This window comes from Scyliorhinus canicula, chromosome 2 (assembly GCF_902713615.1).
Source record: "Scyliorhinus canicula chromosome 2, sScyCan1.1, whole genome shotgun sequence".
Taxonomy (NCBI): Eukaryota; Metazoa; Chordata; class Chondrichthyes; order Carcharhiniformes; family Scyliorhinidae; genus Scyliorhinus; species Scyliorhinus canicula.
The window spans coordinates 129,776,655-129,789,178 of NC_052147.1; the positions used below are offsets into that span (position 1 = coordinate 129,776,655).

Genomic DNA, 12,524 nt, shown 5'->3' on the forward strand with positions numbered 1-12,524 from the left:
AGATAGGATAGATGCGGGCAGGTTGTTTCCACTGGTGGGTGAAAGCGGAACTAGGGGGCATAGCCTCAAAATAAGGGGAAGTAGATTTAGGACTGAATTTAGGAGGAACGTCTTCACCCAAAAGGTTGTAAATCTATGGAATTCCTTGCCCAGTGAAGCAGTTGAGGCTCCTTCATCAAATGTTTTTAAGATAAAAATAGATAGTTTTTTGAAGAATAAAGGGATTAAGGGTTATGGTGTTCAGGCCGGAAAGTGGAGCTGAGTCCACAAAAGATCAGCCATGATCTCATTGAATGGCGGAGCAGGCTCGAGGGGCCATATGGCCTACTCCTGCTCCTAGTTCTTATGTTCTTATGTCAGTCCTAAATGGTCTACCCAATATCCTCAGACTCTGACCCCTGGTTCTAGACTCCCCCCCTACATCAAGAACATCCTTCCTGCATTTAGGCATGTTAGAATTTTATGGATTTCTAGAAGATCCTCCTCATTCTTTTAAACTCCAGCGAATATAATCATAAGCAACTCAATCTCTTACGTCAGTCCCAGCATCCCAGGAATCAGTCGGTAAATAGAACATAGAACATAGAACAGTACAGCACAGAACAGGCCCTTCGGCCCTCGATGTTGTGCCGAGCCATGATCACCCTATTCAAACCCACGTATCCACCCTATACCCGTAACCTAACCCCCCCCCCTTAACCTTACTTTTTAGGACACTACGGGCAATTTAGCATGGCCAATCCACCTAACCCGCACATCTTTGGACTGTGGGAGGAAACCGGAGCACCCGGAGGAAACCCACGCACACAGGGGGAGGACGTGCAGACTCCACACAGACAGTGACCCAGCCGGGAATCGAACCTGGGACCCTGGAGATGTGAAGCATTTATGCTAACCACCATGCTACCGTTGCTGCACTCCCTCTATAGAAAGAGCATTTTTCCTCAGATAAAGAGACCAAAACTGCACACAATATTCCAGGTGTGATCTCACCAACACCCTGTGTAATTACAGCAAGACATCCCTGCTCCTTTACTTGAAGCTGCTCGCTATGAAGGCCAGCATACCATTTGCCTTCTTTACCGCCTGCTACAACTGCTTACCTTCAGCGACTGGTGTAAAATGACACCTGGGTCTCTGCACATTTCTCTCTCTCAATCTGCAACCATTCAGATAATAATCAGCCTTCCTGTTTTTGCTACCCAAGTGGATAACCTTCTTGTACATTATATTGCAACTTGCCATTCATTTGCCCATTTACTCAATTTGCCCTGATGTCAGATAAGTAGCCTGGTAAGTAACCTTCTCATTTGACAGGAATTTAATTTGACGCATGTATAACAAATCTAGCAAATATTTATTCCCAAGACCAGGGACATAACAACTTATCCAAGGATCAAGCTTATTGTTCCTTTCATTTTGGGTGAGTTAAGAAAATATATGTTGAATATATCAGGGCTAGCTGCAGAGGGTAAAACCCTGGAGTTGAGGCAAGCGTGGGAATTAAGTGAAATTGGGGAATGAGATATTGCTGTGTCTCGTTTCCCTTACTATGTCCATTTTGGAATGTGGCGACTAGGGGCTTTTCACAGTAACTGCAGAGAAAAATTTGCAAACTCCACACAGAGGAGAGATCGTTAAGTATGTTCAAAGCTGAGATAGACACATTTTTAACCAGTAAAGGAATCAAGGGTTATGGGGATAAGTCAGGAAGGTGGATTGAAGATTATATCAGATCAGCCAAGATCTCATTGAAAGGGGAGCTGACTGGATGGGCTGAATGACCGACATTTGCTCCTACATCTTATGGGTCTTAATTAAATAATTAGGATTACATATGGTTATATACTGATATCTACTTTTTAAACAAATGCAACATTTTCATGAATTATCTACTATGGTACATAATTTGCAAATCAGAACACAATCTGAGCCCATTTCACCCGATAAGATACTCTACCTATTTCCTGTTGGTGTTTCTCCAGAGTTTGCTCCATCTGCAGCTGGTTTTGTTCCTTTATGCACTCCAATTCTATGTGCTTTCGGTTCTGCAGCACTGCCACCTCCTGGCGTCGTTTATCATTCAGCATCTCTTGAAGCTCAGCAAGAGACTCCTCCTTCTCACGTTGCAGGTTAGATTGCACAAGTTCAAGTTGGGCCCTGTGCATGTTATTCAGGCTCAGACGTAGGGATTCCAACTCCAGATGGTGCTCCTGCTGTAGGAAAAGAACATGTTCATCTTAAAAAAGGGACAGCATGTAAGCTGGCCAGGTTAATTCAGTAGTACCTCAGGAACATTCTTGCAGGAACATTAGCTCAAATTAGGGACATTTATTTTCCATAAATGGAAAACTTGTGGAGATTTTCACTTGTGAAGTCACTCCAGTCAAATCATAAATAGTGTGTCAGGTTACAAGTTTAAAGTGCGAAATCGGGGGGAAACAGGGGGCTCGATGGAGACTCCACTGGGTGGCAATCATCGGTTCATCCTGGGGAACAAGGATGGGGGATTTAGGGGGTGGCAAAGGGCGGGCATCAGTAAATTGAGGGACCTGTTTATTGGCGGGAGGTTTGCAGGCCTGGGGGAACTGGAAGATAAATTTGGGCTTCCCCAAGGGAACATGTTCAGATACTTGCAGGTAAAGGTGTTTGCTAGGCGACAGGTAGAGGGATTCCCTCTGCTGCCCTCGCGGGGGATGATGGACAGAGTGCTTTCGGGGGTCGGAGAGGGGAAGGTGTCTGACATCTATAAGGTAATTCAGGAGGTGGAGGAGTCATCAGTGGAGGAGCTGAAAGCTAAATGGGAGGAGGAACTCGGGGAGCAGATAGAGGACGGGACTTGGGCGGATGCCCTGGAGAGAGTCAACTCTTCCTCCTCATGTGCGAGGCTTAGTCTCATCCAATTTAAGGTGCTGCACCGGGCCCACATGTCCGGGACTAGGATGAGTAGGTTCTTTGGGGGTGAGGACAGGTGCACCAGATGTTCGGGGAGTCCAGCGAACCACGCCCACATGTTCTGGGCATGCCCAGCACTGGAAGAATTCTGGAAGGGGGTGGCGAGGACGGTGTCGAGGGTGGTTGGATCCAAGGTCAAACCAGGGTGGGGACTCGCGATTTTTGGAATTGCGGTAGAGCCGGGAGTGCAGGAGGCGAAAGAGGCCGGTGTCCTGGCCTTTGCGTCTCTAGTAACCCGGCGAAGGATCCTGCTACAGTGGAAGGATTCGAGGCCCCCAAGTGTGGAGACCTGGATCAGTGACATGGCGGGATTTATAAAATTGGAAAGGGTCAAATTTGCCCTGAGAGGATCAATACAAGGGTTCTATAAACGATGGCAGGCTTTTCTGGACTTCCTGGCTCAAGGATAGGTATCTTGGTCAATAACAGCAGCAACCCGGGGGGGGGTTCCTTATTGTAGTTTCTATTCTGTAACTTTATATTGTGTTAATTTGTGTTGTTAAAATGCTGTGTTGTTCATGGAGGTGGGGCAAATGTTTATGATTGCTAATATTATTGTTATGTTTGGTATTTTACTATGGTGTGTTATTGTATAAATTCAAAATTTTTCAATAAAAATTATTTCAAAAAAAAGTTAAAGTGCGAAAGAATATTGTACTTAAGCTGCAAAAGTGTGTTTTAAACAGACTGTCTCCAATATTAAATAATAAATGAGCTGAACTCAAAAAAGGGAGGTGACAGCGACAGCATTTGACCAAGTGCAACATCAAGGAGCCCTAGCAAAATTCAAGTCAACAGCAATGAGGTACTCTACACTGCTGCAGTATTTCCTATCACAAAAGATGATGGTGTTGGTTGGTGGAGGTCAAGTATCTCAGGCTCAGTCATGGATGATCAGCCATGATTATGATGAATGGCGGAACAGGCTCGAAGGGCCGAATGGCCTTCTCCTGCTCCAATTTCTATCCTCATTGCAGTATTCAAGGCCCATATCTTTTCAGCTGTTTTTGAACTTATTCTTTCATGGTATATGGATGTCACCAGCTAAGCCAGCATTTATTGCCCATCACTAATCTTCCTCAAGAAGGTGGGGGCCATCAGCCTTCTTGAACCACTGCAGGCCATGCAGTACTGTTAGGGAGGGTATTGCAGGCTTTAGATCCAGCAACAATGAAGGAAATCGATATTCTTCCAAGTCAGAATCATGTGTGGTCTTAAAGGGGAGCTTGCAGCTGGTAATGTCCCCATGTATCTTCTGACCCTGTCCTAGATGGTAGAGGTCGTTGGTTTGGAAGGTGCTATCAAAGGAGCCTTGGTGAGTTGCAGCAGTGCATCTTGTAGAAGATGCATACTGCGCCAGTGGTGGTGGGTGAATTTGAAGATGGTGGATGGGGTGCCATCCTGTCCTGGATGAGTGTTGTTGGAGCTGCACCCATCCGGGCAAGTCTACCATCACGCTCCTGACTTGTGTCTTGCAGGTGGTGGACAGCTTTTGGGGAGTCAGGATGTGAGTTACTCACCACAGGATTCCTAGCCTCTGACCTGCTTGTGTAGTCACAGTAGTTGTGGCTGCTCCAGTCAGTTTCTGGTCAATGGCAACCCTCAGAATATTGATAATGAGGGATTCAGTGATAGCAATGCCATTGAACTTCATGGAGAGTGGTTCGATTCTCTTGTTGGAGAAGCTCATTGTCTGGCATGTGTGTGGAAAGAATGTTACCTGCCACCAAGCCCGAATGCTGTCCGGGTCTTGCGACATATGGACACCGACTACTTCAGCTTGAGAAGTTGCGAATGGTGAACTTTGTGCAATTATCAGCAAACAATCCCAACTTCTGACTTGATGATGAAGGGAAGGTCAATGAAGCAGCAGCTGAAGATGGTTGGGCCCAGTATACTACACTGAGGGACTTCTTCGGTGATGCCCTGCGACGGAGATGATTGATCGGAAACAACCAAATAGTTTTGTTCGGGCTCTTAATGCCACACTATGTCAAATTCTGCCTTGATGTCAACTGCAGTCACTTCCACCTCACTCCCGAGTTCAGCACTTGAGGTCAGGCACTGAGTGGCCCTGACAGAACACAAACGGAGTGTCAGTAAGCAGGGTACTGCTTAGTAAGTGCCACTCGATAATGCTATCGATGACACCTTCCATCACTTGCTGATTATCCAGTGTAAACGGACTAGTGTAAACTAAAAATTAACTGTTACTTGGACAAGTGTAGAATAAACAAGGTAAACCAGCACAGATTTGCTAAGGACAAATGATTGTGTTAGTCTGAAGAGGTAGCAGAGGAGATTGGGGAGGCGTATGCAATTGATGTGATGTACATAGACTCCCAAAACACATTTGATAAGGTGCCATTAAACAAGGTTTTCTGCAAAGTTAATAATAAGTTAAAGCTCATGAAAAGAAAGGGACAGTGGCAGCATAGATATAAAGTTGACTGAATGAAAAGAAAGTACTGTTTAACAGCTGTTTTTCAGACAAGGAGGAAGGTATTACATGGGGTTCCCAGGGGTCAGTATTAGGACCATTTTACGGAGCTATACGAATGAGTAAGACTTGGGTGTGCAGGGCACAGTTTTAAAAATTTGCAGATTACGAAATTTGGAAGCACGTGAACTATGAGGAGAATTGTGATACACTTCAAGAGGAGGTAGGCTGTCAGTGGAATAAGTAGACAAGTAGTTGATGAAATTTAATACAGGAATTAATGGGGCAGCACGGTAGCATTGTGGATAGCACAATTGCTTCACAGCTCCAGGGTCCCAGGTTCGATTCCGGCTTGGGTCACTGTCTGTGCGGAGTCTGCACATCCTCCCCGTGTGTGCGTGGGTTTCCTCCGGGTGCTCCGGTTTCCTCCCAGTCCAAAGATGTGCAGGTTAGGCGGATTGGCCATGATAAATTGCCCCTTAGTGTCCAAAATTGCCCTTAATGTTGGGTGAGGTTACTGGGTTATGGGGATAGGGTGGAGGTGTTGACCTTAGGTAGGGTGCTCTTTCCAAGAGCCGGTGCAGACTCGATGGGCCAAATGGCCTCCTTCTGCACTGTAAATTCTATAATAATCTATGATTAAGTGTGAAGGGATACATTTTGATAGGAAGCAGGAAAAGCAACATAAAAAAGATACAATTCTAGAAGGACACAATATATGAGCACAAGTCGTTGAAAGTGGCAGGGTGATTGAAGAAAGTGGTTAATAAGGCTGGGGGAATTCTGGGCTTTAAGAAGAGTTGTAGAGCACAAAAACAAGGTTGTTTTGATAAACCATTGTAAAACCTCGGTTCAGCCTCAACTGGAGTATTATGTCCAATTCTGGACACTGCACTTTAGGAAAAAGTGAAGTTATCAGAGAGGGTGCAGGAAAGATTCAAGAATCTTTGGTTCTGGGGATGGGGGACTTCCACTATGAGGACCGATTGGAGAAATGGGGCTGCTCACTTTAGTGAAGCGGAGGTCGAGAGGAGATTTGATGCAGGTATTCAAAGTCGTGAGAGGTCTGGATAGATAAAGAAACTGTTCCCTTTGGTGGTCTGAATTGTATTGAGATTAAATACATACAGGTGGAGGGCATTGATAGGACAGTTACTTGAGCACAAATAAAGTGACAGGACGGCAGCTCAAATCAGAGGGTGGTGTTAATAACGGCAAGATCATGGTTCGATCCCCGTACTGGCCGGTGTGCCTTTTCCAAAACAAATTGTATAAAGGGACAGTACCATTAACAGGTCCAGTTCAAGGGTGGTTCACGGGTCACTATCGCTTTTCCACAGCTACGATAAGACTTGAGTGTTCCAGTAGAGGGAGCGCACAATAAGCACCACAGGCGTTGGAGTGCATCAATCCAGGAGTGACATTTTGGTTTAATTCAATAAATTTACTTTAACAGTTTCATTTTATTCGTCTCATTAAGAGATTGTTCATTAGTTAATTTGATTATTAGTTTATTTGGCATAAAGAGCATAAAGAGACAGTTCAGACAGTGAGGCCTTCCCCAATAGTGGATGGTGCAGGGTCAGGACTGCATTATCAGCACCAGTATTTAAATTGTAATTTAATAAGTTTCTGTTAAAAGTTTTCATTTATTGTTCCTATACCCGTTTAATAGATTTTTTTAAGCTTATTTATTATTTGATTTACTCGGCAGATACTGCTTTTTTCAAGTGGGGCACTTTATTGGTTACAGGCTCAGGTTTCTCAAAACGATTTATAAAGAGACAGTTGCTGACATGGGAATAGAGTGGAGTCAGGAGATAGCTACCGATAATCTTTCACTTTGTGAATAAGTGTATTCCAAGTAAAGACTGGCTCTGGTTTCTTCCTTCACCAGCTGGCTGTTAGGAATATAACAGGTGGAAGTATCAAGAGTCAGCAGACATAATTTAAGATGGTTAGCAAAAGAGCCAGAGGCAACAAATCAAAAAAACATATTTGCGCAATGCATTGTCCGAATGAGGTGGGGGAAAATTTAACTATCACTTTCAAAAAGGAAGTTGGATAATTATCTGAAAATAAATATCTTTCAGGGCTACAGGGTAAAGGAAGGGGCAGTGGAACTAGCCAGGCTCCTCCTAGCAAAGAGCTACGGACACAACAGGCTGAATGAATGGCTTCCTGCTTGTGCTGCAACCATTCAATGTTTCTATGAAGGAATAGCAATGTGTATCCAAGCACTTATTGCCTTTGTCCTTCTAGGTGCTAGAAGCCATGGTTTGAGTAGCGTTGTTAAATAAGCCTCACTATATTGTTGCCCTTATCTTCCAGGGTGTGGACACTGCAGCCACATTGTACCAGTAGAGGTGGGAGTGAATGTCACAAATCATACATTGTAGCTTTTGACACTTATCAGTCCAAGCTTGATTTCCTGATCTTGTATTTAGGCACAATGGAACCAAATACTGCTACTATCAGCAAACACTTCCATCTTTGATGTAGGAGGAAAATCAGAAGTAAAAATAGAAAATTCTAGAAATACTTGCACACCTGGTAGCATCCATTGCGAGTCAAAGAGAGTTAATGTTTCAGGTCAATGACTTCAACATTCTCCCTTGCTGGTCTCAATTTTAGTTGACAATCCACCCTATTAACATTCCCCAACTCCATCAATTGCCTCAGCTCATCGGCTGGTGAACTCACATCCATGCTTCTGTTACCCCTAGATTTGACTATTCCAATGTACACTTCTGGTACAGAAAAGTCGCAAATAAGGTGGCTCCCGCCAGGGTACTTTACTTTTAGCCCTTCTCGCCCAGTTTTGGGAGTTTTTGGATTAAAACTTTGCCAGTTCGATAGGATATAGTTCCCACATAAGAAAAATGCCCAGAAAGTCCAGAATAAAGAATAGTAATGGACTGGGCGGCTTCTCAAGGTTCGTCCACTGAGAAAATGGCGGAGGCTGCTACTGCAGGCAGTAGTAATGCTCCTTACAGGCATTTTGACAACGAAATTTCAGAAACAGCAGCGGGCTGTCTCAGAGGACATCCACAAGTCAATAGAAGAGGCCCTAGCTCCCATTCGGGTACCATGGTGCAGAAGGCCATTCAAGAGGGGGGAGTAAAAAGACAAGTAGTTGTTATAGGGGATTCTATAATTAGGGGGACAGATAGTATCTTATGCAAGCCGGATCGGGAGTCTCGCATGGTGTGTTGCCTGCCCGGTGGTGCCAGGGTGCGGGACATCTCTGACCGGCTTGAAAGGATATTGGAGCGGGAGGGGGAGGGTCCAGTTGTTGTGGTCCACGTTGGGACTAACAACATAGGTAAAGCTAGGGTGGAGGACCTGTTCGGGGACTATCAAGCACTAGGAAGAAAATTGAAATACAGGTCCTCAAGGGTCATAATCTCCGGATTACTGCCCGAGCCACGTGCCAATTGGCATAGGGGACAAGAAAATTAGGGAAGTAAACACGTGGCTAAGGGATTGGTGTGGGAAAGAGGGATTCCACTTCATGGGACATTGGCATCAGTTTTGGAACCGGGGGGGATCTGTACCGTTGGGACGGTCTCCACCTGAACCGATCTGGAACCAGTGTTCTAGCGAAGAGGATAAATAGGGTGGTCAGTAGGACTTTAAACTTCTGAGTTGGGGGGAAGGGAAAGTGAAAGCGACAGGGAGCATGGAGTTAAATGGCAAGATACGCAGGAGGATAACATGTAGGCAGGTGGATTTAAGCTTGAGGCAGACTAGGAATTCAACAAAAAGGAAGGATAACTTTGGACATCTTAGGACTTCCAATATCTGTAATGATAAGAAAGTTAGCATTAAGGCACTTTACCTGAATGCTCGTAGCATTTGTAACAAAGTAGACGAACTAATGGCACAGATCATCGTGAATGATTATGATGTGGTAGGCATCACAGAGACATGGCTGCAGGGGGTTCAGGACTGGCAGTTAAACATCCAAGGATATACAACCTATCGAAAAGACAGGGAGGTGGGCCGAGGGGGTGGGGTTGCCTTGTTAGTTAAGAACAAAATTAAATCTATGGCACTAAACGACATAGGGTCGGATGATGTGGAGACTGTGTGGGTAGAATTGAGGAACCACAAAGGCAAAAAAACCATAATGGGAGTTATGTACAGACCTCCTAACAGTGGTCAGGACCAGGGGCGCAACATGTACCGGGAAATAGAAAAGGCATGTCAGAAAGGCAAGGTCACGGTGATCATGGGGGACTTCAATATGCAGGTGGATTGGGTAAATAACGTAGCCAGTGGATCCAAAGAAAAGGAATTCATGGAATGCTTACAAAATGGCTTTTTGGAACAGCTGGTCATGGAGCCCACAAGGGAGCAGGCTATTCTGGACCTAGTGCTATGTAATGAACCAGACTTTATAAAAGATCTTAATGTAAGGGAACACTTAGGAAGCAGCGATCATAATATGGTTGAGTTCAGTCTGCAGTTTGAAAGAGAGAAGGCAAAATCGGATGTAATGGTGTTACAGTTAAATAAAGGTAATTACGAGGGCATGAGAGAGGAACTGGCGAAAATCGACTGGAAGCAGACCCTAGTGGGGAAGACAGTAGAGCAAAAATGGCAGGAGTTTGTATGCATAATTGAGGACAATGTACAGAGGTTCATCCCCAAGAAAAGAAAGATTATCCTGGGAGGGATTAGACAGCCATGGCTGACAAAGGAGGTCAGGAAATGTATCAAAGAAAAAGAGAGATCCTATAAAGTGGCCAAAAGCACTGGGAAATCAGAAGATTGGGAAGGCTACAAAAACAAACAGAGGTTAACAAAGAGACAAATAAGGAAGGAGAGGATCAAATATGAAGGCAGGCTAGCCAGTAATATAAGAAATGATAGTAAAAGTTTCTTTCAATACATAAGAAACAAACGACAGGCCAAAGTAGACATTGGGCCAATTCAAACGGATTCCGGAAGGCTAGTGATGGGAGACGAGGAAATGGCTGGAGAACTTAATAAGTACTTTGCGTCTGTCTTCACAGTGGAAGACATGAGTAATATCCCAAAAATTATAGAGGGTCAGGGGGCTGAGTTGAGTATGGTTGCCATTACAAAAGAGATGGTGCTAAAAAAGCTAAAAGGTCTTAAAATTGACAAATCTCCTGGCCCCGATGGGCTACACCCTAGAGTTCTGAGAGAGGTGGCTGAAGAAATAGCGGAAGCGTTGGTTGAGATCTTTCAAAAATCACTGGAGTCAGGGAAAGTCCCGGACGATTGGAAGATCGCTGTTGTAACCCCCTTGTTCAAGAAAGGATCAAGACAAAAGATGGAAAATTATAGGCCAATTAGCCTAACCTCGGTTGTTGGTAAAATTCTAGAATCGATCGTTAAGGATGAGATTTCTAAATTCTTGGAAGAGCAGGGTCGGATTAGAACAAGTCAACATGGATTTAGTAAGGGGAGGTCGTGCCTGACGAACCTGTTAGAATTCTTTGAGGAGGTGACAAGTAGGTTAGACCAGGGAAACCCAGTGGATGTGGTCTATCTGGATTTCCAAAAGGCCTTTGATAAGGTGCCACACAGGAGGCTGCTGAGTAAGGTGAGGGCCCATGGTGTTCGAGGTGAGCTACTGGCATGGGTTGAGGATTGGCTGTCTGACAGAAGGCAGAGAGTTGGGATAAAAGGTTCTTTTTCGGAATGGCAGCCGGTGACCAGCGGTGTCCCACAGGGTTCAGTGTTGGGGCCGCAGCTGTTCACCATATATATTAATGATCTGGATGAAGGGACTGGGGGCATTCTAGCAAAGTTTGCCGATGATACGAAGTTAGGTGGTCAGGCAGGTGGTGCTGAGGAAGTGGGGAGGCTGCAGAAGGATCTAGACAGTTTGGGAGAGTGGTGCAGGAAATGGCTGATGCAATTCAACGTGAGAAAATGTGAGGTCTTGCACTTTGGAAAAAAGAATCCAAGCATAGACTACTTTCTAAACGGTGAGAAAATTCATAATGCCAAAGTACAAAGGGATCTGGGAGTGCTAGTTGAGGATTCCCTAAAGGTAAACATGCAGGTTGAATCTGTGATTAAGAAAGCGAATGCAATGTTGTCATTTATCTCAAGAGGGTTGGAATATAAAAGCAGCGATGTGCTACTGAGCCTTTATAAGGCTCTGGTAAGGCCCCATTTGGAGTACATAGAACATAGAACAGTACAGCACAGAACAGGCCCTTCGGCCCTCGATGTTGTGCCGAACAATGATCACCCTACTTAAACCCATGTAACCCGTATACCCATAACCCAACAATCCCCCCATTAACCTTACGGGCAATTTAGCATGGCCAATCCACCTAACCCGCACATCTTTGGACTGTGGGAGGAAACCGGAGCACCCGGAGGAAACCCACGCACACACGGGGAGGACGTGCAGACTCCACACAGACAGTGACCCAGCCGGGAATCGAACCTGGGACCCTGGAGCTGTGAAGCATTGATGCTAACCACCATGCTACCGTGAGGCCCCAAGCTGTGTCCAGTTTTGGGCCCCACATCTCAGGAAGGACATACTGGCACTGGAGCGTGTCCAGCGGAGATTCACATGGATGATCCCTGGAATGGCGGGTCTAACATATGATGAACGGCTGAGGATCCTGGGATTGTATTCATTGGAGTTTAGAAGGTTAAGGGGAGATCTAATAGAAACTTACAAGATAATACATGGCTTAGAAAGGGTGGACGCAAAGAAACTGTTTCCGTTAGGCGAGGAGACGAGGACCCGTGGGCACAGCCTTAGAATTAGAGGGGGTAAATTCAGAACAGAAATGCGGAGACATTTCTTCAGCCAGAGAGTGGTGGGCCTGTGGAATTCATTGCCGCGGAGTGCAGTGGAGGCCGGGACGCTAAATGGCTTCAAGGCAGAGATAGATAAATTCTTGATGTCGCGAGGAATTAAGGGCTACGGGGAGAATGCTGGTAGGTGGAGTTGAAATGCCCATCAGCCATGATTGAATGGCGGAGTGGACTCGATGGGCCGAATGGCCTTACTTCCACTCCTATGTCTTATGGTCTTATGGTCTTAAGGCGTTCCTTAAAAATCCCTCTTTGACCAAGCTTTTGCTCAGCTGCTCTAAAACCTCCTTTTGGCTTGCTGTCATATTTT

The 12,524-nt window shown here is 45.2% G+C and overlaps 1 protein-coding gene across 5 annotated transcripts in view; it reads right to left on the reverse strand.

Moving 5' to 3' along the window:
- The window catches only part of pcnt (pericentrin), a 352,612-nt gene that overhangs the window by 250,253 nt on the left and 89,835 nt on the right, over window positions 1–12,524 (reverse strand). For all 5 annotated transcript variants that reach the window (XM_038786588.1, XM_038786581.1, XM_038786572.1 and 2 more), the window contains one exon: window positions 1,961–2,216. In XM_038786588.1, coding sequence (XP_038642516.1) covers window positions 1,961–2,216 — 256 coding nt within the window. The remainder of the gene's footprint in view (window positions 1–1,960; window positions 2,217–12,524) is intronic.